This window comes from Glossina fuscipes, unplaced genomic scaffold (assembly GCF_014805625.2).
Source record: "Glossina fuscipes isolate IAEA_lab_2018 unplaced genomic scaffold, Yale_Gfus_2 1, whole genome shotgun sequence".
NCBI lineage: Eukaryota > Metazoa > Arthropoda > Insecta > Diptera > Glossinidae > Glossina > Glossina fuscipes.
In genome coordinates, this window is record NW_023998415.1 from 50,011,053 (window position 1) to 50,038,900 (window position 27,848).

The 27,848-nt window shown below is 32.0% G+C and overlaps 1 protein-coding gene across 2 annotated transcripts; it reads left to right on the forward strand.

Moving 5' to 3' along the window:
* The first annotated feature begins 5,907 nt into the window (after window positions 1-5,907).
* LOC119631936 (neuropeptides capa receptor) lies at window positions 5,908-27,673 on the forward strand. Of its 2 annotated transcripts, none has more exons than XM_038024535.1 (10): window positions 5,908-6,378; window positions 13,527-13,677; window positions 15,779-15,869; window positions 15,977-16,176; window positions 16,293-16,460; window positions 16,539-16,610; window positions 24,040-24,184; window positions 24,264-24,450; window positions 24,551-24,658; window positions 26,927-27,673. In XM_038024535.1, exons 1-10 carry the CDS (start codon window positions 5,941-5,943, stop codon window positions 26,936-26,938), a joined length of 1,572 nt encoding a protein of 523 aa, XP_037880463.1. In that variant the 5' UTR covers window positions 5,908-5,940; the 3' UTR covers window positions 26,939-27,673. The 2 variants fall into 2 exon arrangements, with proteins under 2 accessions (XP_037880463.1, XP_037880462.1); XM_038024534.1 differs by lacking the exon at window positions 26,927-27,673 and adding an exon at window positions 25,669-26,197.
* Window positions 27,674-27,848: the final 175 nt, after the last annotated feature.

A 27,848-nucleotide genomic window follows, 5' to 3' on the forward strand; every position in this document is an offset into this window, starting at 1 on the left:
GATCAATCAAAATCATAATCTGAATTGAGCTAAGCCTGTCGGTCCATCTAAATTTATGCTCAAGCTACATGTTGCAAATTTTTGAGATATTTTGATAAAGTTTGGTACAGTGACGTGTTTGGATCCAAAGACGACCACTATTGAAAATGGTTCGGATTGATAGACTTTTTCGACCTCTATCCATATGATGCCCTATTCTGAAAAGTCGTTATATGGAAACAAATTGCAATTTTCAAAAATGGCTAAGTAGAAGTATTTCGGCATTATAAGTTGGTACGAAAACATTTTGAACCCCTTCTTTTATAACAAAAACTGAAACCCTAACGCCAAAAAGGCATAATTTTCAATGCTTCATGATGAAAATTATATTCTAATAGTAATTTAACATAAAAAAAATTAAATATACCAAGTTTGGACCATTTCGGCTTATTTTTTGGATCCTACCCTAATAAGAATTTTCACGAAAATTAGTTCTTTGCAAAGCACAAAAGTGTAAGTTTTAATATGTGGTGATGGAAAGTGACCCATAGTATTATAGTAATTTCATACAAAAATGATTTCTACAAAATTTGGTCCATCTACGCCTATTTTCCGATCCTGCCATAAGTAAGAATTTCACGAAAATTATTGTTTTTTAGAACAGAAACAAAATATGATTTTGTGTTTTATAATAAAAATAACAGTTATGTGACAATGTGGCGTAGGGTATTTCACTGTCGGACTTGCCCGACTGTAATATTATTAGTTGTGCAATTTAGAGAATAAATGAGAGTTATGTGAGATATATTGTGACAGTCAACCTATATATATATATGTTATGTATATTCATACTTATTGTATACCTATGTAGATATGTTTTTTGATGAACAGAGCTTATAATAATTTCTTTAAACATTTGCAATGCATAGGAGCACTCACCACAAACTTCATAAAATCTATACGCTCTTTGTCATCTTGAATACTGGAATTTATTTAGTGATGCCCTTATGTGGTGGTCCTTATCTACTAAATTTCTTATTCGAGTCTCGAAACATTGCTTTGACCTTCAAATTTGGTTTTTTCATTTATCCTCATGAAATATATAATGACAAACTCGCAATACATACTTTCCCACAGTAAAGTTCCGAAAATCCAAAACACATACGTACCGGATAGTATAACTTACGTATTACGCAACAATATCTATCTAGACGGCAAGACATATCGCAGCCTTGTTAAGCTATTTTAGCAGTTGGTTGCATGTTATGTTTCAAATGTTTATGACAATCGATCGAGTGACGCGTATTAAAAAAATCGTTTTAGTCTAAATATAATTTTTCGTTGCCTTCTAAATGATTTATCTAGCGAGTCTTCACTACACCTAGGACACAGAAATTAGAAGTGTACTTATTTTGTCATTCAATATGTAATATCCAGAAATTTACATTAATGAAATCATACTTGAAACGTCAAGTATTCCGATTCGAGTCGCTTTGCTTTATCTCTTCATTCGTTTGCTCTCAGTATTCTTGAAGATCGCAAAAATTGACGCGAGCGACAAACTGTCCTGATTTACTTCCATAGGGTAAGGGCAAGCAAGTGGAAAAATATCCATTATTCGACTATGGCTTATTAACAACGATAAGAAGTTTCACAGCAATTCGAACCGCGACGATAGATAGAGAAGTAGCTCGACATTTATTTTGTTAAAGTCAAAGCTAGGAAAAAGACTGGACGGTTCTATGGATGGTTATTAAAGATTCTTCCTAAGTCGAATACGGTTGGTTTACTTATCACATTGATATTATTCCTTAACACAATTACTGAAGAATCTTGCATTAATAAGAGCAAGCGAACGTACAGCTGATTGGAACCAAAAAATGGAAAAGAAAAAAATGTCAAACTCCTCGAAGAATTGTGGTAGAAATTGTGTGTAGAAAATAACATAAAACAAAGATGGTATTGCAATATTTATGGTTTAAAGCACTTTGAACATTTTTACATCTAGCACTCAGCCTATTAAATATTAGTGTACCCTTTACACATATTTCGATTACATTATTGTTTTGACAGCATATCCTTACTCGAACATTACATGTTATATTTTTCAATTGAATCAAATTTTTAATGGTACTATTAAAATTAGATTGTTTTAATAATCAATGAGCTGCAACATGGTCGCCTGTATACATATGAAACCATTCCTATTCAGGAGATATATTCTAAAATATATGTTCAGATCGCTGCGCCGTCTGCACATTTAAGGAGAAAACAAGCAACATTAATACCTTCAATTTTGAAAAGATCTTTATGAAGGAATAAAGCCCCGTTCACCCATCTGTGAAGCTGTCGCTTAGCCTGAGTTTCATTTAGAAATAAGCGTAACTAAATGCGACTTTCAATTGGAATAATGACCTCTCCAGCGTATCCTTAATTATTAGCAAATTATTTTTGTTTTATCAGACGACAAGAACCCGGGACAGTTGCACCCATAGTTCGTCTACTATATTATGAATAATTAAAATGATTTCTGTTGCAAGGTGTGTCTTTGCTAATGTATCTCATCAAAAAGAAAAAAACAAAAAAAATGTAACCACAACGTTAGGTATCTGCTTATTGCATAAAAGATAATCACAAGCACGTAACTATCATAAGTTCTTTGTCTTAATTGGACTACGATTTTTTTCGATTTAAGGCAATGTCATTATTTTTCATATTTGAAGGCAAGGAGCAAAGAAAAATACTATTTATTACGTAAAGCGCATGAAGAAAATTATGGAGCTCTACATAATAAAAAAGCAAAAACAAAAAAGACACCAACGAGAAATCAAAAGCTTAAATATGTGCGCACATAAGCATATTACTATGAAACAGAAATTTTTGTATAGAAAATGTACGACTCTTATAGAAAATGTTGCATGTACCCTGCCAATCTCTAGCACGCATGCTTTGTACTCTGTGTGACTATTGGCGGATACCACGCCTTTAGAAACTTCTTACTATATCTTCGTACAGACCGAAGTGTTGCTTAACAATCGCGTGATTCGAGTTATCGACGAAAGCAATCGGCAATGAAAAAATTAAATTAAATTTGTTTAATATATAAACTTCATAGGCCTGGTACATAGATGATACAGTTAGTAGGAGAAATGTATCTTTATTGGCTACTTCTGTCCATTGCGTAAGCTCTTCATAAATTTTGAATCGGTCCATTAACTGAACTCTATTTCGCAGTAATGATTAAGGTTTTACGTGTTTTTTGCATTTAGGACAAAGTTAAACAGAAAAATTTTTTATACGTTAACGGGCAGAGCTCCCTTACATAGGCTAAAGGGTAAAAGTATTGATTCTCCTGTGCAAATGTCATCCGGCATGCGTAGATGATGGTACATATAATATACCGACGATTCGAGAAAATATTGAATTAATCGTAATTAAGGTATCAGATATTCGAAGTATGTTCCCATTAACCAGTACGCTGAATTTCTTCAATTCGAATGAAGTTTTCAACTGAATTAAAAAAAATGATCTCAGCCATCAAGTAGTTAAAAAGGTCAAAATTATCAAAAAAGGAATGAACAAAGAAACAATTATTTGACTGTTTTTACAAAAAGATTATCAGTCGCATGTTTTGCTTTAATTAACTGAAATGTTTCTGAGAGAGAAAAACAACATTCCACACCTATGAAGTGTGTTTTTCGAATAACCAGGAATTGTATTCTTGTAATTGCTGGAGTTACATTCTGGATGATTGATCTAACTCACCAAAATCTCTAAAAATTCCCATCTGGGAAACTCGATGTACAATCAAGTGTAGTAGCTGTAGATGAGTATAAATGAGTAAACATTTTTCCAAGATATCATCGAGGAGGGAATAAACAATTTGGCAGCTATTAGAACTCTTTCCCTCCCTACCTACAAATTTAGTGCAAGAAATCTATGTATGAGAAATTGTTGAAAGGAATTTGAAAACATAGACAGAAAAAGACAATTCATAAAAAATCCATTTGATCCGTAAAGAACTGTTGACTCTTTGTGTACTGAATGATATATTCCCATCGTATTTTTAATAAAATCGTTCAAGTATCTGTAAATTTATCTATAAGCGTTATATGTGCTCACGTTCGTAATCAACGCAATTACTGAGCGTGGGTTTAACGGAAAATAAAACAATTTATTTTGTATAAATTTTTAATTTATTCTTAAAATGCAAAATAAAATAAAAAAGAAAAGAAGATAGCAAACGTATTGTAATATAGACTAATATTGCAATATTTAGTACACATATCTCGTGGCCATGTGTCGTCATCATTGTTATTATTATTATTATTATTATTTACAAACTAAATTTTTATAGCACGATATCACCGTGTTCTGTACCGTAAGTAATACTGTAATACTAGGAGAAGATAAACTGAATTAAATTTCGTTATTAGTTGGTTTCATTCCATCACACATTCAGTATCAGCTTTAACAAGTATTTAAAAGCGTTCAAACACTTTCCGTTATACGTGAGAACTTTTACTTTAACCGATAACATACTTAAGTGAACATATCAACGAATCAATGCATATACATATATGTGTGTAGGTGTGTGTACAATAAAATTAGTAATTGTAGGCGTACAAGCCAGAGAGCACTTTTATCATAATTGAAATATAAGCGTGTAATGATTATTGATTGATCAATTGATGGACAACAATTAAATAAATATAAAATGAAATAAGAAAGATATTTTTTTAATAAAATAAAGAAAAAATAAATAAATAAATAAACAAAATTAAGAACGAATTTACATAAACTTATCGCATATATTACATAAATATATCATAAATATGTGTGGAGAAAGCAAAATTTCAAATAAAACAATTTGTTAACCAATACATACAATTAAAAGAAAAAACAAACATAAAATTTATTTTATTGTAATCCATTTAAATGCAGGTATGGTATGAATGAAAATTAATTGAAAGCAAAAAAAAAATTAAAAATAAAAAAAATAAATAAAATAAATAATATAACTCTCTCTGCAATCCAGTTATCCGGGAAGTGCTAACAAAATGTGGCCCTTTATTACCTATTTTATAGTTGATTTTTTTAATTAGTTTTCAATAAAAATATAAAACCCTTTTGTAATTCTATACTAAATTACATAAAATTTTCTTTGTATACAAAAGATACTCAATTTATATATCAATGTACATTTTTATCGTTGTACGTGAAGGACGATTAAGCTACCATGGCGTATGTGTAACAAGAAGAAGGCTGTAAAGTAATTTCTTCAATTAAAGGAATGCCGATGTCATACCAAAGCATAAATTTACTTAATTTGTCTAACGCTTCGGTTAACAAGCGATTTACAATTCGAATCGATTTTTATAAGCAATTTTTATATTAATAAATTTTTGCTATTTTGTATTTCTTTACACGATCATCCGGATCCGCTTACTTCATCACTTAAAAATGAAATTTCATCATTTGCGTATGTATTGGTTTTTTCGATGAAACTTTATTTCTTAACTTCTTACGACTCGTTTGCTGACTTCATTCATATTCATAATTTAACGTCAATCGATGCCATTATATAGGGATTTAGGGAAGTTCACATACACGAAGAACTAAGTTTTTGCATTCAAGACTCTCTACGATACTTGTTAACACTTCGAGAATGGCGTTTTCATGTAAATCAATGTACAACCTATAAACTTCTTTATATATATACATATATATATATGTATATGATGTACATATAAAGTAATAAGTTTAATGCAACTCTCAACAATAGGGCAACTATTAATTATGATTAATTATATTGAATATATGATATAATTCAGTTTTAATTTAATTTAAGCAGCAAAACAAGGAAAAATTTAAAAAAAAGAAAAAGTATATATAACTAAAAAAAAAAAAAAAAAACAAGTAATTCGTAGGGAACCAAAAAAAATCATATTATAAAAAAGAATGTTTAAATTAAGTACAATCGATTCGTCAGTTGAAAGTGCAACGACTACTAACACATCGAGCGCAGCAATAAAAAATACTCGAGCAAATCTTAAAACCTCTCATCCTCCTTCGTTTATGGGCTTAATAATTAATACAACTTTTAAAAAAATTATAAAGAAAGTCACAGCTATTACGGAAGTTTTATTAAACTCAACGTTTACAAATAATACGCCTGACGTTAACAACATGCTAATATCGCCAGCATCATGGTATAATGCTGATTTATTGGCTTCAAACTATAGCACAATCGTTAGCGTGACTAACTTAAATGAGAATGATTTCGTTGACGAAGACGATGATTGTTACCCGGATAATCCTAATTTTAATTGCACTCGTCTGGAATACCTTGAACACGTATTAGGTCCTCAGACCTTACAGCTTTATAAAGTTCTTTTGGTAAGTTTGCAGAAAAGAATAATTATAGCCGACAAAATTTCAAAAATTTCCCTCAAATGTTTTTTTCTTTTTTTTTGCATTTTAAAACTCCTTATACGACATTTCGCACACGCTCATCAATTTGCCACTTAAAATGATTAAAACCGAATGGACGGCATGCTATTCTAGTAATGACAATAAATTCATTAAAGTGAAGTCTGTCTAAGAGTCATTTCAAAACTAGTTCATCGCGTCGACATTCCGTATTCGAAATTTCATTTGTTTCGCGACTATTTCATCACCTGTTAGTAAACCATAACCATTCTCGAATTCAGTATGGAGACATGCGGCTGTCCATTTTAACGTTTGAAACACTGAATAATCCAGTAATGATCTGCAAATAGAAAGACAAATTTGAAACAATCTATTAAGTATCTCACATTCATCAGGATTGGATGTAGTCTATAAGATCTTTGCTTAGATCTAAACATTACGAATGATGATGACAATTGCAACTTTTATAACGGATATAACATTTGTGCGATATTCTTCTCATTTTTCGATTTTCATGTACGATCAAATGAGCTTTTGTACTCAACTTACGCCTATAACTTGGCTTGTCATGCAGTATACAACTTTTAAACTAACCTTGGAGCGCAGTTTAAGCTGCGCCTTTTAACAATATCCTAAAACAAGTTTACTTGGCATGAAAACTGGTCTACGTATTAACAAATTGTAGTTTTCTCCTTAAGTTGGTGCACTGCGGCCTTATTGACATATAATTTCTTCGAAAATTATACCCATGTAAGGGACAATTTATTGCACGGATTCATTTTAAAATATTTTTTATGTAAATGCAAGCCACTCATTAAAAATTTTTTTAACAGGATTAGAACGCTCTCTCATAAATTATAATGTGAGCCGTTTATTTTGAAAGTGGCTTAAGTCCCTTTTTAAAAAAAATGTATTTAATGATAACAATAATCACAATCCTATATAAAATCTTTTTTTTTTTATAAACAACAGTTAACGAAATGCAAAAAAAATTATTTTGAAACTGGTTTAAGTCCACTGAAAGAAATAATTTTGAAATGGAATGTTTTGTGTTACAAAATTCCGAAAAAATGCATTATGGCACAGTACAGCAATAAAATTCACTACGAAGCTGTAAAATTTATAGCGAGAAAAAATTATAAATTGGCGTTTCTTCGGTAATATGAAAGTGTTTTTAGTAAGTAAATTTCTAGTATTCTTTAACAGTGCAAGAAGAATAGTTGTGTTTATTAATTATAGTTTAAATAGCTTCTATGTCTGACAAAGGATATGTTAGATGCGATTTATAAAAAATGAACCCTATAAAACGTTTTATAAGGAATCTATGCAAGTGGATATAGAGTTCAAAATACTTGATTTATTATCTTGTCGGGGAAGACCAAGGAACTTCAACAAAATAAACTTAACACCATTATACAAAAATGTACGTCCCATTTCAACTGCTAAGTATAAGGATAGGATGGAGTTACTAAGGTATATACCACCTGTGCACCATGAATATTTTAACAACCTCTCACATAATCTAAATGAGGAGAAATAATATGGCAAAATCTCTAATATTATCCTTAATAAATGAATGTTAGTTTAATTGTTTAATAAATAAATCTAAAATAAAGAAAAAATGAACTTATAATAATATTAAACAAAGAACACAAAGTGGACTTATTCCTTTTACAAACGAAAAAGTCAAATTATTAATTTTGAAAGTGGTTCAAGTCCATTTTAGGTTCTGAAATGCAGCTTATTTTTCTAATAAAGTTTACAAAACGTATTACGTTATGTATTCTAACATGTTTAAGGTCATAAAGCCATAAAAACAACTTAATACCAGTTAACAATATTCTTGAAACAATTCAAACGCTATCCCTTAAATATCTCAATATAAGAAAAAATGGACTTAAACCACTTTGAAAATAAACGGTTCATATATTTATACCGTAAACCACTTGAAGTACAGGGTATGTTAGACTTATGCGAACGTATGCAGCACCTAGAAGGGCTTAAAATAGATCCATTTTTTACTACCGATTCATTATCATTTTCAGAGTAGATCACAGCCTATCTGTCCATGTAAATTAATGTAAATTAATAGAAAAATCAAGTTTATCAAATTTTTATCGCGTAGTTTTATTTTTTAGATACTACCGCACATAAGGATTCTTAGGAAATGTAGCCCCTTATATGCCAAGTAGGCCTAATTGTTAGCGTTTTATAATGAGAATTTATTTTTGGAAGTAGTATTATATAAAACTTAATAGGACCAAATTTGGACTACATGGCTCTATTTCATCGACTCGCACTCCATATAATGTTTTGTTATGATATATAAGAATTAGATAAAGGTCTTGATAGATCTATGGTAGCAATTCAGCACAAAAATTAACGGTTGGTAATTTGGATGACATAGGCCTATTTTTTCGATCCTACATGTACAGGGATTATCATGAAAAGCAACCCTTTATATGGAGAGAACGATTGATTAATTTCTAGGTCTCTATGACAGCAAAAAATAAAACGACTTTTGCTGCATCTGTCGAAAGTCCATTTCACGCTATACATGAAGTAAAATGAGTGACAAAAAAGCAAGTAAATATATAATTGTATAGCAGACGTCAAAATCATATTCGGAAAGCTTTATCTAAAAATTTTAATTTCTTAAAAGAAACATTGAAAGAGTTTCAGCGTCATACTTATGAATGATGAAACTTTCATTTGGAAATACGTTTAAATAAACAAAAGTACTTTCTAAAAACGCCTATTATTGTAATAGAGCAGGCAAAAATCAACAAGTAAGACATCCGCATGCAACTTCCCAGTAAGGAATCATTTGGCCAAGAAAAACTTTTTGGAGCGTTTGGCGAAAAGTTTGTAATTTCAAGGGAAAAATTTCTCTCCAGAAATAACTTCACGTAAGAAACAAGTAAGAAAGTTAAATTCAGTCAGGATCGAATCTTTTATACCTTTCGCCGTTATGCTAAAAAAAACAAAAGAACTAAAAGAACAATATTTTCATGCTCTATAATATGGAGTGAGCGGAGCTGATTTCTTCTATTTTCAACATGAAAGTTTTTGTCGCATAAAGCGCATGTGGGCGTTGTAGGTGTGTCGTTTGAAAAGTTCAGGTCAATTCCAAATTCCTTTACAAATTTTTAAGCGATATCTTCATTTTCGCTAACGGGAGAATGTTTACAACAAATACTACACAGTTGTGCAGCTGGAGAGGCGAACGGACGGACATGTTTAGGTGCATTCCAAATTTGAAACTGACCAAGCATTTGTATACTTTATAGGGTTTTTGAAGCTTGTTTCTGCGCGTTGTAAGGGTATTGAAAAAAAAATTAAATTTTGATGCACTATAATATTAAAAGGACTTGGTCAATTTTTTCCATTTTTCAACGCAAATGTCGCAGCATCGTTCATAGAAGATGGGCGCTCAAATTCTTGTACGTTTATTTGCCCTAGTTTATGACTAAACAAAGACGGAAGTGTTCTGAGTTCACGTGATGTTGTGGGCGATTGGTGTATTTTCAGTACACACCCGCATGCAAGAGCTTCCAATGTGTTTGCCAAATTTGAAATCAATAGCTTCAGTTTTGCGGCCAGGGGAATGTTTTCAACAGACATATCACAGACGGACAGGCTTAAAGCGATTCAGAATTTGGTCCTGAATATGAATACATGTACTTTGGTACAAAAGAAGTGCTTCAGAACATTCATGACTGGCCTTAGAGATCTGTCTGTAGAGGTGATCAAATTTTTTGCCCAAACGATTCAGATCTTCGCCTTCCTTGTTATGATAGCAGCTTCAGAAAGTCGCAGAACCCTTGGTTGTTTTCAGCAAGCAGAAGATTTCTTGTCAGAAGTCATTCGATACACAAGACATGACATCGGGACACTTCAACATAAATTCACTACAGCATAAATTCAGTTCAAAAAGAATGAATTGAAATGTTTTCCCTAAGATAATACGCACAACCTTCTCTGCAACCTAACATTCGTTGTCATATAATGCTATAACAGCGTAGGTGCGTTTTTTTTCTCTTGTTTTTTACATTGTCAGTTAGGCAATGAAATCATTTTCCATAAAATCATTTAAGATCATCTAAACGTTCTTCTAATACAAGTTGCAGATAGTTGTTGATGTAATGATATATATACGTACAATGATAGTATATATATATATATATATATATATATATATATTTTTATACATACATACTTATAAATAATAATAAAGTGTATATACATATAAAAGTATGTATATACGTTTTTGATTCTTTTATCTAAAAATGTGAGACTTTTTTTGCTTCTCATTTTACAAATGGTTTGTAAAGCACATATTGTACAATATTTGGTTTCTTGTCGCTTTTCAAGGAAATCGCAGTTTTTTTTTTGCTTTTCATTTTTCCAGTTAAAAAAATGCATTATTTATAACAATGGGAAGACTTAGTTTTCTTTTAGTTATATAGTTTGTTATATTGAATTTGTGCGAACATCTTAAACGACTTAAAATAGTCCCATTGTTTTAATAAAACCCATCGATCCAGAATAAATGATTAAGGCAAAAAGACAAGATGCTGCATCATCGATTAAGCCTGTCCGTCCGTCTCTTTATCTAATATCTATTTGGCCAATGATTTTTGCATTGAAACCATAAGTGGCAATTTTCGAATCTATTGCCTTAAAATTTGCTATACTATAAAATTTTTTGCCCTATGGGCGGATCCTATTGAAAATGATTTGAATCGGATCATTTTTACAATCACTTCTCATATAACGACCTATCTTGAATTAGTCGTTGTATGAAACAACTTTGAATATTTCTTTACAATAATCGGTGACAGAAAGTATTTTATAATGTAACATAAATCCACAAAAATTGGATAGAGTCCCGCCGCGTTTTCCCATGTAACTTAACTGTTCTTATAAAGAGAAGTCTTTAGATAACAACAAAGCCCTATTTTTAGGCTTTCATATCATGTAATTCATCAAAGTTGCTGAAGCAAAGTCTCTTTACTGTACTAAATTGTAACTATTGTAGTCGGGTGTAACTCCCCCTATAAGGACTCTCAGGAAAGGTTAAATTCTATATGCCAGCAAGATTTAATTTGTGGATGAATATACTACGGTTAGTAATAACGTAAATTGACCAGGATGCGCTTAAGAAACAATTACGAATAGTTGAAGGCGTTCAAAACGCTGGAGCAACAAGAGTTCTATAAAAAATTTCATGTGGGATAAGGGTGGGTAAGGACAGTATTCAAAGTCGAGCAGAGGTCACCTGATGGATCTTTATATTTTTATACCCTAAACAAAGGAAAACATGACAGTCGGGCTAGGTCAACTATTAAATACTCTGCATCACATTATCTAACTCGATCCTTATTTTTGCCATAGAACACAAAAATTTTATCCTGTTTTTATAGAAACTTACTATTATTGGAGAAATTAGACCTTTTTGCTTATTTTTCGCAAGGACGGTTTCGCAAGGGCTATGTAAATTGTGGTATATATTAAAAATTCAGATAGTTCATTTGTGTATCAAGCTACTATTATGGAACAATTTTTGTCATAAAATATAAAATCTTCAACTTTTCTGTGCTAAAAAGCAAAAATGTTCGTAAAAATCCTCATATAGAGTAGGATCCAAAAATAGGTGTGGGTGCTCCAAAGTTGGTACAATGAATTTTGGTATCTTAAATTACCATTGTGGGTCAATTTTCATCACCACACATTAAAACAACGACTTTTCTGCTCTACAAAGAATCAATTCTCATGAAAGTCCTTGCTAAGATAGGATCCAAAAAGTAAGCATAGGTTGTACCCAAATTTGCTAAAGTTAATTTTTACCTTAAATTACTATTATAATGCGATTTTCATCATGAAAGATTGAAAATTATACCTTTTTGTCGTATCAACTTTAGTTTTCGTTATATGAGAAATTGTTCAAGAATTGTCTCAGCCGTTCCAAAGTTTTCATTCAGAATGCGGAAACTTTGTTACTTAACCGTTTTTGTCCAGAAATTTTGAAAATTACAATTTTTTCCATATGACGATACTTTGAAATAGGGTGCCATATGGTGAGTAGTAGTAGTTGAAAAAGTGGACCTATACCAAACATTTTCAATAGCGTTCGTCCATGGGCCAAATTTCATCAAAATATCTCAAGAATTGCGACCTGGGGCTTGAATACAATTTTACATCAGACAGACATCAGACGGTCAAATGGACAGACAGGCTTAGATCAATTCACATTATGATTCTGAGAAGATCGGTATAATAAAAGGTGTATCTACTGTAACCCACGCTAACTTCATATACCCTGTACCACAAGTGGGTTATAAAACGGTCCACTTTCCCATATTTCATGCTGAAAATTAATTTGTCATACTAAATTGGCAAAGAAATCAAACTTACCGAATTCAGGCCATGTAGGTTTGTCTTTTGGATATCACCACATATAAGAATTCTCGGGCGCAATGTTAACCCATATATCCCACAAAGACCTAATCATTAATGTTTTATGATCACAATTTGTTCACGATAGCAATCTAACATAAAAATTAAGTGCAGCAAATTTGTTCAGCATGAGACTAATTTTTGGGTCCCATTCCACGTAAGATATCTCCGCCATAGCGATTTAACCAAAAATATTAACGGCACATAGCGCATAGGTTTAGTTTTTAGATCATAACTTATATCTAATAATTGTATTAAGTCAACTAGTGTAGGATATTTAATGGCCGTCTTTGCCTAACTACAATATTCGTATTTGTTTCTTTTAGTTGAAGCATTAGTGAAGCTAGTTAAGTTCATAGCTACGCTTATAAGTACGAGAAGTGTAAACTTATACATTGTTTGTCAATGAAAAAGTCGGTGCATACTCTTTTCGATAGCGAACTGTTAGTAACTAACTGTTTATCTTCTCAGCTATCGTTCTATTTCTCATAATTTCAGATATATTCAGTGGCATTGTTTTTGTGTTTTTTCTTTTGGTTTTTTTTTTTTTTTTATCTAAATAGCATTTTGTTTTTCTATCTTGTGTGCATTTTGAAATAATCAAAGTGAAATGTTATTGCTATTGTTGTTGTTTATGTCTTCTTCTTTTTATCTAGATTACAATAATATATGGCTGCATTTTTATCACTGGTATTTTGGGTAACATTTTAATCTGCGTGGTTATTGTGAGACATCCCAGCATGCATACGGCTACAAATTATTATTTATTTAGCTTAGCGGTATCGGATCTTTTATATTTATCGTTTGGTAAGTTAAAGAACTTGCTTTAGAAAAAAACACAAAGTTTTGCTATTTTTTGTTTACAAAATACAAAAACTTAATTTTAAGGTCAAGGTTAAAAATTTAAAGATATATTTTTGGCAAACAAAATTCAAGCTCATAACTCATATAAAAATAAATCGATTTCATTGTAGAATGTAACTCAAATGTAACTCATGTACACCACGTATTCACTAAATTATGTTAGACAAATTCTCTGTGTTTGTTATATTAAGTGAATAGAAACATTTTTAATAGACGCATAAATTCAAAATTTTATACTCATAGTTGAATCAATTTAATTAAACGAAGCTAAATAAAACGAACAAAGAAAAATATTGAAAGGATGGCAGAAATGGAATGCAATAGATTCCAAATTTTATGCTCACTATTAGAGAAGTTTTCAACGTAACACTGTGCACTGATGTGATACTAAAATTTCAAGATAAGATTTTATATTAGTTCAAAGTCAGTCCATCAAACCAACGACATAGGAAGGGATATTATACCTTTTTTAACCTAATTGGCCATATATACTTTTGTATATATAGTCTATAAAATAAAGATGTAAGTTAATTATGGACTAAACTTTGAGCCACGTTTTGAGCCAAGTTAAAAGGCACCAAGTGTAGCTTACCAGTTCGAGCATTCACACTACAATCACACTCTTAGCGGATAGATAGAGAAAGCTGGGGTAAACTGAACGTTTGCTTAGTTTATTCGCAACATTCAAGGAACATTCAAGAAATCTTGGAATATAAACATATTCACCTCGCGAAAAAAGGAAATTATCATCATTGCAATGCAAGCAATAAAATAAATACCTAAAGCATAGAGAAGATAAAACAATTTATGCACATTTTCAGGACAGACTTTTAAGTCAAATATTATAAAAAGTTCTTATGAACTTGTCGTTGTCGAACATGTATGTAAATGTGTTTTAAGAAAGAATGTTTTTTTTTTTATTAAAATATTTTACAAGTCATTTTATTCAAAGTGTTTTCTCTCGAATAATTCCTCAAACATGGCTTTATGCTGAAAAATCAACTCACAATTGTTTTCCGAATATTTTCCTCCACCACTGTCGTTGCAATCATTAACTGTGTAGCATTAATTGTTAGCGACAACCCTTTTCAGGAATGGTCTCATGAACTCAGATAGTTGATTTAAGTGATTCTGTGGTCTCCGGCATGTTTTACTGTGACATTTCCCCTGCGCCTGTCTTTCATCATTCATCGGAATATAGTTGCACTAAACGGCAAAACAAAAGGGGAAAGTCAATAAATAAATGACGATATGATGATATTATTATTAATTATGGGATCCTCTTGAGATCGCTCAAAATGTAATAACACTTCAAATGACCCATCAGTCAATAATTTTCCTTTTCCTAAATAATGGAATGCTATTTCCTAAATAATGGAATGTCCAAATTTCATATGTTTTTTGATAGAAGAAATGCCGTCAAGCCGAGAAGTGGCTTGAAAACTGTTAGGATAAGTGCTGTTCGTCAAAAAATTTATAACATTTTAAACGAGATTGTGCTGCATGCAGTGAGTGACAAAAAAATATCAAAACTAACGTCAACAATCTTTCTCGCTAGCGCACAAGCGAAGTTGCAAGAGATAACTACGATATCAAAAGACAAATAAAGCGTATATAGCCAATAGGATTCATCCTTGAGTTAAAACACGTCCATGTAGTACGTTTCATCAAAATATCTCAAAAATTGTGACCTGTAATTCATACACAAACATACGTGGACAGACAGAGGCATGGACGGACGGAAAGACAGATATGGGTAAACAAACCATTGTGGAACATAGTTTTCATGCGAGGGTATCTTTAGTCGTTGTAGATTTTCGAAAACACGCATAAACTTAATATGCTCCGCACCATGCAAGGCGTATGGTATAACGATGGAGGGAGATTACGCGAAGACGGAGAATACAGATTATCTGATCGATTAATTTTGCTGAGTGCTCTGAATTTTTCATAAAAAGATTTTTTAAGTCAAAAATTTTTCGTTTAACATTTCTTTCCGTCGTTGTGAAGCACAATAAAGTATGTTAAACTTTTTTGTTTTTAGGTCTGCCAACGGATGTGATTGCGTTTTGGCATCAATATCCATATTTATTTAGTTTACCATTTTGTAAGATACGTGCTTATATATCGGAAGCGTAAGTAGAAGACAATTTTTAAAGAAAGAAATAAAAAAAAAAACAAATAAATAATATAATAAAATAAAAAGGAAAAAGAAAAATAATTGATTTACATTTTCTTTTAGCTCCACGTATGTCTCCGTCTTTACAATTGCTGCCTTCTCGGTGGAACGTTATTTGGCTATATGTCATCCTCTGCATACATATGCTATGAGCGGTTTCAAAAGAGCCATCCGTATCATTATAGCTTTGTGGTTAGTGAGTTTTTTGGGTGCTATACCCTTCGGTATTATGACAAACATTATTTACACTTACTATCCTTTAGGTAAAAGTGAGAAGAACTTTTCTTTTTAGGAGTTTAGAGATGAGAGTAAACTTTTGCTTTCCTTCGTTTTTTTTTTTTTTTCTTTCTCTTTTCTCTTTTCTTTTTAATATTTTAAGATAATAAAATTATACCAGAATCAGCATTTTGTAGTCTCCAGCTAATACATGATATACCATTATTTGAATTATCATTTCTGGTATTCTTTCTCGCTCCTATGCTTTTGATCATATATTTCTATGGCCGCATGGGCGCAAAAATCAATTCGAGAACCTTACAAAATTTAGGTAAGTTCATCGCTAACATATTGAATAAAGGAAACCATCTATGCTTTACTTCTCTATTTCTCTATACTTTATGAGTAGGTGTACAGCATGCGTCTAAGGAAGGCGAAGTACGTCATTACCAATCTCGGAGGGCTGTAATCAGAATGTTAGGTAAGTTTTACCCTCCATTTTTTTGCTTGCATATATTTACACCGATACAGATCGGCTTTGAACGAAGGTAATTTAAAACAATTCGATTTTCGGAATTTGATAGTCCTAGACTTTCGTCTAATCTGCGACTATCAAAAAGCCAATTTTTACGGTAAGTTTCTGACTTATTGTGTAACATCCATCTATCTGCCGTTCTAGATGGTCTCTCATTCTGCTCAAAATTTCATCTCTCGGCGATTGTTACGGACATTAAAAGGTATCTTTTATCAATAATGGTAGTTGGGCTGTGATTGCTTGCTCTTTCATTCTCATTCTTTGTATGGGTAAAAATTCTGACAATAGTTTCTTGGCGTGACGTCACTTTCTCTAAAACATCTGCGAAGAAGAAGCATATATAACTCTGTATTTCTAAGTGAATATGCCCTATGCACTTTTAAGTGTATATATACGAGCAGCAGGTAAGTAGAAAATATGATTTTCTTTCCTTTCATCGTTTATTTGATGTTGAAGAGTTTTAAATTTTATACTCAGCAATTTCTTCAATAAATTTCAATGATAATATGCTAAGAAGGAATGTGAAGAAATTCCAAAATATTTCAGGCCATAGTAAAACATTCTAAATAAAACATTCTAGAATACATTCTGCAATACGTTAACTCATATGTAACGTGAGAAATCGCAGAAATATGTCAAACATATGTGTAACCGGATAAAATTAGTAAATGAATGTAAAAAAAATGAGTAAATTAGATAAAGATAAAATTGGTACAAGGTATATTAAGTTAGCGCAGACGGGCTTAAGATAGATCCACCTTTTGTTATACCGATCGTTTCAGAATCATAATCCCGATTGATCTAAGCCTGTCCGTCCCACTGATGTCTGCCCACGTATATTTGTGTTCAAGTTATACGTCGCAATTTGTGAGGTGTTTTCATGAAATTCGGCCCAAAGACGAACGCTATTGAAAATGGTTCGAATCGGCCCACCTATTCAAAAAAAAAATTGCAATTTTCAATAGTTCTCGGCAAAAGTGGCTAATCAGTACTGTTTCGACATTCTAAATTGGTATGAAAAGTTTGGACCGGCTGGGTCAATTTTTGGACTCCCTCTCATATAACGAAAATTGTCGTTCGTTCGGCAAAAAGGTATAATTTTCAATGCTTCATGATGAACATTATATTAAAATAGTTTTGACTGTAAAAAATTTCGATCATCACGGTCTATTTTTGGGGTCCTATTCTAATAAGAAATTTCACGAACATTGGTCCTTCGTATAGCAGAAAAATCGAAGTTTTAACAGGTGGTAATGGAAAGTGATTCATAATATGATAATAATTTCATACAAAAATGAACTCTACAAAATTTGGACTATCTAGGCCTATTTCTCGATCCTGCCCTATGTAAGCATTATGGTTGCACTACATTAGGTTGCGATGTGATGTAGAGTATTAAATGGTCGGCATTGCCCGACTATAATGTTTTTACTTGTTTTTTAAAATAATATAGTTCTTCATATTTCTCGATATTCATTGAAATTTGTCGGAGCATTTGTCGGACATAAAATTCAGAATTCTTCAATGTGAAATAAACAACCAAAGGAAAACGGATTATATTTGCTACATACACGCTTACTGGTCGGTTTTTTTCATACGCGCACACTCATATGTATTTCATAGCTCATGTATATTTAAAAACACAGCATTATATATACTCCTGTACATGCATATGATGAGAATGATAGAGCAAGCAATCAAATTACTGCTAATTTGCTAACAGTATTGCTACTGTTGTTGATAACAGAAACATCTCCTAGTTGGAACTTTAAGTTAAATATTGGATCATCTTGCTATTTAGTTGTGTCTAGTTCTTCTTTTCAAAACACTCGTCACAGCTTTAATAATAACAGAGGAAAAGACAAAATACTAAAGTGTATGACATAGAAGAGTTTCTCTAATTCTACCGCATTTAAGAGTTGAACCCGCGAACCGCTAAGTTGGTAGTCGGGATTCTTATCTATTGCTAATTTAGTCTTAAGATGCGTCTTACGTCGTTTAGTATTGAAAAAAATTGTTTATTTCGAATAATGGCGTCGTGTCATCTATGATTATCACGGTTATTTCTAATTACTCGAATGCCATAGCAGGCATTACGACGGAAGATCAGATAAGAATTTAGATATAAGGTTTGGTAATAGGTGTTCTCGACTAAAAAAGCCATACCACGGCAAGTAGAAAATCAGGACGGTATTGACTTTGATTATCATGGTATAGGGGAGTTTGTGTGAATTCCTTTCGCCCGACCAAACTCTTAGCAAGAGATGTTATTAAAGGGGCAGGGGTTATTTTTATCGAGCTTATGGTGTCAGCAAACAGCTGTTGAATGTATTGTTCTGGAAGACTATTGGACCAGAAATTCAGTTTATGTCACATCGTACTTAATTCCCTCTGTGCGTTAGTTTTGGTTCTCCTTGAAGCTCAAAGAATCCCTACGAAGACATCGTTTTAAGTCAATCGACAAGATACAGTGTCAATCTAAGAAGGCCGCTGCCGAGGCTATTCTAGATAACTATTTTAAAAACTTTAGAAAAACATTTTTATAAATATATTCGATTAAAAGGGAGGAAATTGGGAGGAATAACAATCTGTGCTTTACTTAAAAACATTTATTACTCTTTTAGCAAAGTAGTATAAGCGATTTTAGATTTCGAGCACAAAAAACCAAACCACAAAGTGGTCGGAGATGCTTCAAGCTTCTGAGAAAATTTTTTTAGGTTAGAAGGAGACTAATAGGCATATATTTAAACAGTGAACAAAAACATAATTTTTAAAAAACATTAAAAACGTCCAAAACCGCAGTCATTCTGATGAGGCAGCTTTAATTCCAATAGCCCTAGGGCATGCAGTGTAATTGATTCAAATTTGAATTTTAAAGAAGAAGACAAAATAGACTTTTAATCTACACGGCTATAGCCAACGGTTTTTTAGGATATGCTTCAGCGACTTTTTTCAGTTATTGATCGAGATTTAAGTCATAATGTATGCTTTGTACCCTTTCAGTTTCATCGCACTCACACTTCAACCATTCAACTATTTCCCTGCGAATTTCCATATTAGGGTCTCGATATTTCACAATGTCAGTATTCCTATATTTACGATGTTACGATCCATTAGGTCCCCATCAGACTTCCGTTAGGCTTAATTGCAAATTTCTAAATGCTTGGCACAAGAGCTCAGCGCTTTCAACCTCTTACTCTACACAACGGTTGTCTCAATAAAGTTATGCTAAAGTTTTCTCCATTACAATTTCTTTTACAAAAACATGAATACTTTTTAAATAAATTTATTTGTGGATTTGAGAAATTCGAGGATAATAGATAGGAGATTAGGCCGCAACTTTGCAGAACGTATTCTTTCCAGAGTCCTTCCGAAAAAAGCCACAGATTTCAAGGAAAAAAGTTTTTGGCCGTAACGAATTTTTTTCTACGTAATTTAAAGAGTTCAAAACATGAAAAGAGAAACAATGATTTTTTTTGAAAAATTAGCAGCGACGTTATCTCTTAACGATAAACGTATGCTTGTATGTAAGAATCTAAGCATGCATGTTGTAAAAGAATCTAAAACATTCATCGTAATGGACTTTCTTGTATAGAATTTCTTTCGATGAGAAGGCCACAGTTGTAATGAAAATGATACTACAAGCACTTTAATCAATTAACCGGACTAATTGTAGGCCTATACAGGCTAGAGGTTATCTTAACCTATGCGAGTAGAAATAACCAATCAGTTCGTTTGTAATCGTGTTAAATAAAAAATTTCTAACAATGATACGGAACTTGTAACTTGAAATTATTTGCTTATGAAATAATACATGCCTATACGAAGATAGAGGTTGTCGTAGCCTATGCGAATAGAAATAACCAAGGTTTGATTGTATTCACGGGAGAAACATAGCATACTTTCTGTTATTATTATTGTCGGTATTATAAATTTAGTCAGAGAATAAATTCTAAGATTAAAGTCTAAAAGCACTGGCATCTAAGGCTTTCGGCTTTATTAAAAACTCGACCGCACTTGAGGTTTGAACCCACGACCATTGAGAGTTTCAAGTCAAGATTCATGCCCACACGGCCACTCAAGCGGATACTTTCTGTTACTGTTACGGATTAAATAAAACATTATCTCATTTTGTCTATTACAGCATTTTCTAACAACGATACGGAATACACATTTTTCATAACTTGAAATTATTTGCTTATGATGTAAAATTTTTCTTGTTTCTTTGCTGGATGTTGTAACGAATTTCTTTTAAATTTTCAAAATATGAAATAAGTAATTCTTACTGCAACGTATATATTAAATATCAAATAGCTTGTTTTGCTTTTCGATACCATAAATAAATTTGCATATTTTATACCCATCACCGAAGGAGGAGGAGTATATTCATTTTGTCAAAACGTTTGCAACGCCCCGAAGGAAGCATCAAGAACCGCGCAAAAAGTATACATATTCCTAAGCAAATTCTAGATCGATTTAAGCATGTCTGTCTGACCATCTGTCCGTATAGATAATGTCTCTTGTCAACATTCTCCTGGTCATAAAAATGATGCTATCGACTTCAAATTTGGTAGACGCATTGAAAGTTCTTGCACGCAGATTTGCATTGAAAATGGGCTAAATCGGTCAAAGGACACGCCCATAGGACCACGTATACTTATAAATAATTCGCTTTTCAAAGCGAATGAAAAATTGGCTTTTTGCTCATTACTGATAAACTATACCAAATAAATGTCAAATAAAAATTTGAACGCATATTCTGTAGGCGATGTTGCAGTACCTGCCCACCCAATATTATAGTGTATCAAAATTGAATTATTTTTTCAATATTTTGATAAAACACAGAAACAAGCTTCCAAAACCCGATAAAGTATACAAATTCTTGGCCAGTTTCAAATCTTGAATGCCCGACTATTCTGCCGTCCATTTGTCTGTTTATGCAATTTTGTAGTATTTGTAATAAACATAGTCTCGTAAGCTATGATGAATTTGCAAAAGAATTTGAAATGGACCTAAACTTTTCAAAGAAGACGCCTCCGACGCCCACATGCATCTACGAAAAAGACTTTCATTATGAAACAAGAAAATAATCAACTCCATATTACAGAGTATAACAATTTTGTTCTTTGACACCTTTTATCTTTTTTTGGTGTAAACGGTGGTGGTTATAAGAGATTCGGTCCCGATCGAATTTAAATTTCTTACTTGTCACATTTGTATCTTTATATATTATTATTCAAGGCTTATTGCAATCGTCGTCTTATATGAAAATAAAAACATCTGTTGCAATGTCACAGTTAGATACATTCTTATGCTGCATAAATGTGCTCATGTATATATATATATATATATATATATGATAGAATTTTGAATAACAAATATGTACTCCAAAAATTTCTCAGTTTACGTTCCATTTAATCAACAGTGCATATAAAAACTTGAAATTTTTCTTATCAGCAAACAAAAAAAAAAAAAAACAATAAGGAAGATAGTAAAAATATATAAACATTTTCCTGATAATGACGCTTGAGTATTAAGTATCTAAACTTAAAGTAATGGCGGTAGTTTCGAATATTTGACTGATGGCAAACGGGAAGCGAATATTTATAACAGCACTCTACAAGTGGGCAGTGCGATGTCTGCACTAGTTAATAGCATTTATAGAAAATTGTTCCTATTGGGGAGACAATAATTTGCAGACAGACGCATGGCGAAACGAGAAGATTTTAAATTTATTTAGCAAAAATCTATAAGTAGCAAAGCACATGAATTTTCAAAGACTTAATAAAAGTAAAAGCTTACAAACATCATTTTTCCAGGCTACCCTTAAACTCTCTGTGTACAATCATAATAGACGAGTTGTTTTTGCTATGAAAGCATTACATAGTTAGTTAGTTAGTTAATTAATAATGAATTCATTGAAGATAGGTTAAAACAAGTCAGAACATTATAGTTGAACAAGGCTGACCATTCAATACTCTACAACACATTGTGTCTAACATAATTCTCATTTTTATTATAGAACACAACAAAATTATATCTTGTTTCTATATAAAGGCATATTTTCCATGATCGTATTTACGGGGAAGCGAACCCAAAAACGCAATCCAATGTAGCACAAATTTCATCATTACATAGGGCAGGGATCCTGAAATAAGAGTTCATTTGTGTATGAAATTATTATAATATTATGGGTTACTTTCCATCACCACCTATTAAAACTTCGACTTTTCGATTTTTGGTATACATCTTTGTGAAATTCCTTATTAGTGTGGGACCCAAAAAATAGGCCGAGATGGTCCAAATTTGGAACAGTTAATTTTGTTTTTTTGATATAATTTTCATTCTGAAGCAGTGAAAATTGCACGTTTTTGTCGTATGAACTTCAGTTTTCGTTTTATGAGAGGAAGTTCAAAAATACGCCGGTTCAAAATTTTCATACCAATTTAGAATGCCGGCAAATCTTCGCATTGTTTATAATGAAGATGTTTTATCAAAATCACTAGCCAGCAAATCTGTTTGCCCGTTTTCTTTCTGGATGTTTCGATCTTGAATCTGCGACATGTATCAGGATCGGATTCATCAATTGATAAAATCGACAGACAGACAGACCGACACATCTTATCCTAAGGCAAATAAGGCATTTCAATATTTGAATATAGTATGAATTACTAATAAAAAATGTTATGAAAAAATTCTCATTTCCAAGAATGAGTTAGCTTCATAGAGCTTGAATGCGCGCGATGTAAAATGTGTTACATGCAACATGCAACAATAATATGAGAAAAAGATTGCTGTGCAAAATGGATGAAGCGAGCAAGCTTCAATCAACAATTTACTCAAAGTATTTTGCTTTATCTTAGCAACTATACATAAACTGGGCAACCTTGTCCTTTTTCCACAGTCCCGATGAACGAGCGAATGTATATCACAAAGAAGAAAAAAATCAACTCTGTACATACACTAACACCTAATGCCCAATACCAGTGAGACGCAGAAGACGCAAAGAGAAACCAGTATGCCGCGACAGCATGCGAACAGTTGCACGAGCTCTACACCACATAAAGGAGGATTTTCGTGACCGATTTGGAGTCATTTCTTCGGCCGTCAAGGCACTTTTTGAAAAGCAGTTTTTTCCATCGTCCTAATATTCTTCTTTTAATGAAGCAGTTGCATTAAGGCAGACTAATCACAATTTTTATAGCACATTTTATGCCCCACATACTCGCGCCAAGCCTAATAATAATAGACTTGTTGCCGATCAATTCTTTTGAATTTTTATTTTTATATTTGAAGCTTTTCATTTGCATTAGTGTTTTTGCTTTTACCTTAAATTAATGTAAAAGTTTTCTTCTTTTTTTTTTTGCCTTTACAGCGGCTGTTGTATTGACTTTTTTTCTTTGCTGGCTACCTTTCCACTTGCAACGTTTATGGATCATTCATGGAAGATCTCATAGCCATTATTTGACTATCAATGAAGTGCTCTTTTCATTGGCTGGTTTCTCTTATTATATTTCATGGTAAAAAAAAAAGTTATTTTTATTATCTAAATTTTCATATAAAAATGTATAAACAAATAATATATATATTTTTCTATAGCACAATAAATCCCATGTTATATAATGTCATGTCTCATCGTTATCGCGTTGCATTTAAAGAAGTTTTATGCAATAAACGTAAAACAGTTCCATATAGTAACGGTTGTGGTAATGATGCATCGAGTGCTCGCGAAATAACTGTAGCTTCAAGTCTTTATAATACCAGCTCATCGGATCCTCGTTGCTCGGTAAATTTATAAATGTATAAATTAATATTGAATGTCCAAAAGTGATTTTCCCTAAAGCACATTTTTATCGATATTGCTTAAAACTTTTCTTTTCTCAAAGACACGGACTCGTTCTTTAAATTTTGTAAATAACAGGCGGGAACGAAATTCTATACAATCGAACAATATTATTGGTTGGCGTCACGAAATCTGTCCAGTGTTAGAGAAGGTAATTATTAAGAAAGAAAAGAAAAAAAAGTAAAGAAATTATATTCGGTTATGACCGAATCTTTTATACCCATCATCGTCATCCCAAAATAGACTAAAAACAAACGGAAAAATTGCATTTTCACGCTCTATACTATTGGGTGGGTGTGTGAACAATTTTTTCAGTAAAAGTCGAAATTGATGTGTGCCACGTTTGTCTATTATAGTTTATCAATAGAAAAAGGAAACGAGTTTATGAATAACGAAAGCAAAGGTGGTCATTGCAAAGTAGGCATGTTCTTGGACCAATTTAGGACATTTTTAAACTCCCTTGTAATTCAATGCGAAATACTTACATAATTGGGCTAACGGACAAATGGACAGACGAACGGGCGCTTCATGCTTAAGTGTATATCAAGTTTGACACTGCTCAAAAATATATATACTCTATGAGATTTTTGAAGATGGGTTCTGTCCATTTAAAAGGTTCTGACAAAAAAGTGAAAACTTAAGATTGGGTAGGCGATATCTATTCCTCCCATTTTTATAAAGGCACTACAAGTATCGCCCATAGAATATGCGTTTGCACATTTATCTGTTCTGGTTTCTGGCTAATGAAACGGAGATGCTCTCAGTATACTTGACATTGTAGGCATGGCCTACGACGGATTTGACCCATTTTCCCATGCCAATCTGCGAGGAAGAACTTTCAACGCTTCTGCCGGATTTGAAATCGTTAGCTTAGTATATGCGATCATAAAAATTGTATAGACGGACTGACGGACATGTTTAAATTGATTTGGAAATTGATGCTAATCAAAAATGTGTACATATCATGAGCACTTTGTAGCTTCCTTCTGGGTGTTGCAGGCGTTTTGACCAACTGAATATACACTTCGTCCTTCGATGATGAGTAAGAAAAAATCTGGCTTTGCATTTGTATTTAGTTAAAATCGATATAACATTCGCATTGAGTTAAAATTATTTGAGAAAGTTGTTTTTTTCCTTTTGAATATACTGATGCACGTAAAGAATTCAACTCTAAATGGTACAAATAATATCATCGTATGTGTTGATAATAATACCAACGGCAGTACAAAGGTTTTTACCGAAAATGAAGTCCATGAGACATTATTAAATCATAATAATGAAACTTGCATTTAAGCTCATTGAACCATTTGTAAGACTGCTCGTTACGTGGTCTATAAGAATTAAATATAATAACAATGATAATGAGAAATTGAACTAAATAAAGTCTGTGTATTTTTTATACTGAATGTTATTTATCTATCTAATAATTCTATGAATAAATCAATATTTGCTAATGTGTTAATTACACATCACACTGGTAGTAATTGTAGCAAAGCAGTAATGTAGTAAAGTAATGCATACACATATATAATTTTACATACATTTTATTGTATTTATATCATTCATATGTACTTTAAAAATCTATATTAAATTTAGTGTAAATGTTTTTATATATACGATAAGGTATTTTTATATGTACATTTGTTAAATATCCTATAAATATGCTATCTTTTTATACCCATCACCGAAAAATGACGCCTATATTCATGTTGTCAAAATGTTTGCAGCGCCCAGAAAAAAACTTCAAGACCCCCCCCAGCCCCCCCCCCCCTCCCACAAGGTAATACATGTTCTTGACCAGCATCAAATTCTAAATCGATTTAAGTCTGTCCGTTTGTCCGTCTGCCCGTCTGTTGTAAATACTCTCTTGACTGCAAAAATGAAGCTATCGACTTCAAATTTCCCAGATTGACATTGGAACGTGTTGCACACAGATTGCTATTGAAAATGGGCAAACTTGTGTGCTATAGTGTGTAATAATTTCATTTTGTTTTTTCAGAAGCAAACTTGCCAAACTCCATAAGGTAGATAGATTCTTGTCCGATTTCGAACTTGGAATGCATCTAAGCATTTGTCTCTCTGTCCATTCGCGCGACTGTGTCGTATTTGTAGTAAACACTTTCCCCTTTGCAAAATATGAAGACAACGCCTGCAAACTTGCAAAAAACTCTATGAACACTTTTGCTTTCCGTATTTTTACTTCGTTCTCACAAAGTACCACACGTAAACCATATAGATAGAAGCCAACTGCCCCTACCCTTAAGGGTCACGGTAATGGGTACAAAAAAGTCGGTCACGACCAAATAATCTTTTCTTACTTTTTTTTTTTTTTTTCTATAACAAATTTGTGATTAAATGTGATTTACTCTAGTCGATTACATATTTTATTTTTTTCTTTTTATTTAATATTGGAAAATAGCTACTCTACTAGGAACGTTTAAATATTTTTATTCAATTTTTTTTCTTCCAACTCTTCTCATTAGTTTTGCAAAAAACTATCTAATTAAAGTTGAACTTATTTGAAAAAGTGAGGGAAAAAGAAATTAGCCTTAAACGCCCATAAAAAATGCATTTTGCCTCCCAATCGAAGCTTCAATTTCGATGAAAGAACAACGAAAATTTACTCAGTGAAAAAAAAAAAAAAATGTTTATAAAGCACTATGTATAGCACATATATATATATACATACATACATATATATATTTATGAAAGAGGACAGAGAATGAGTCAACTGTACAACCATTTAAAATACATATATTTTTTAATCATCGTAAGACCGGATTAGCCTACCGTACTGAACTATCTAACAATTTATGATTTCATTATAAACTATTTGTCGTAATAAAAAAGTAAACGAAGCGATCAGGATATCAAATCTAGATATGTACAAAATAATTCATATTTTATTCGCAGTCATTCTGCCTGCGATTTGTTATAGAACTCATATTTACATATACATACATTATCTTGAAGAGGTAAACTTTTTTAAGTTAAGAAACAGTATCCTACGTGATTCGAGTTATTGCATTGATATCTAACAATACGGGGAGACAAATTTGCTACAGTTTGAGCTTTTAAAATTAAATTAACAATTGCTGGCATTTTAATATTAAACTCATATCCAAATATTTTGTTCATACTCATTAATGTTGTTCATTATCTTAATGTACTTGATTACCTGACTTTGTTTAATACATAAATGAAAAGACACAGAATTGAAATTTAAAAAACAACCCTTTAAATATATTAATGTTATTACGTATTAAATATTGAGTATAATTTTAAAATATATGCATTTTTTTTAATTACTTGCAGAACATTCTTCGTAAGTATTTTACTCG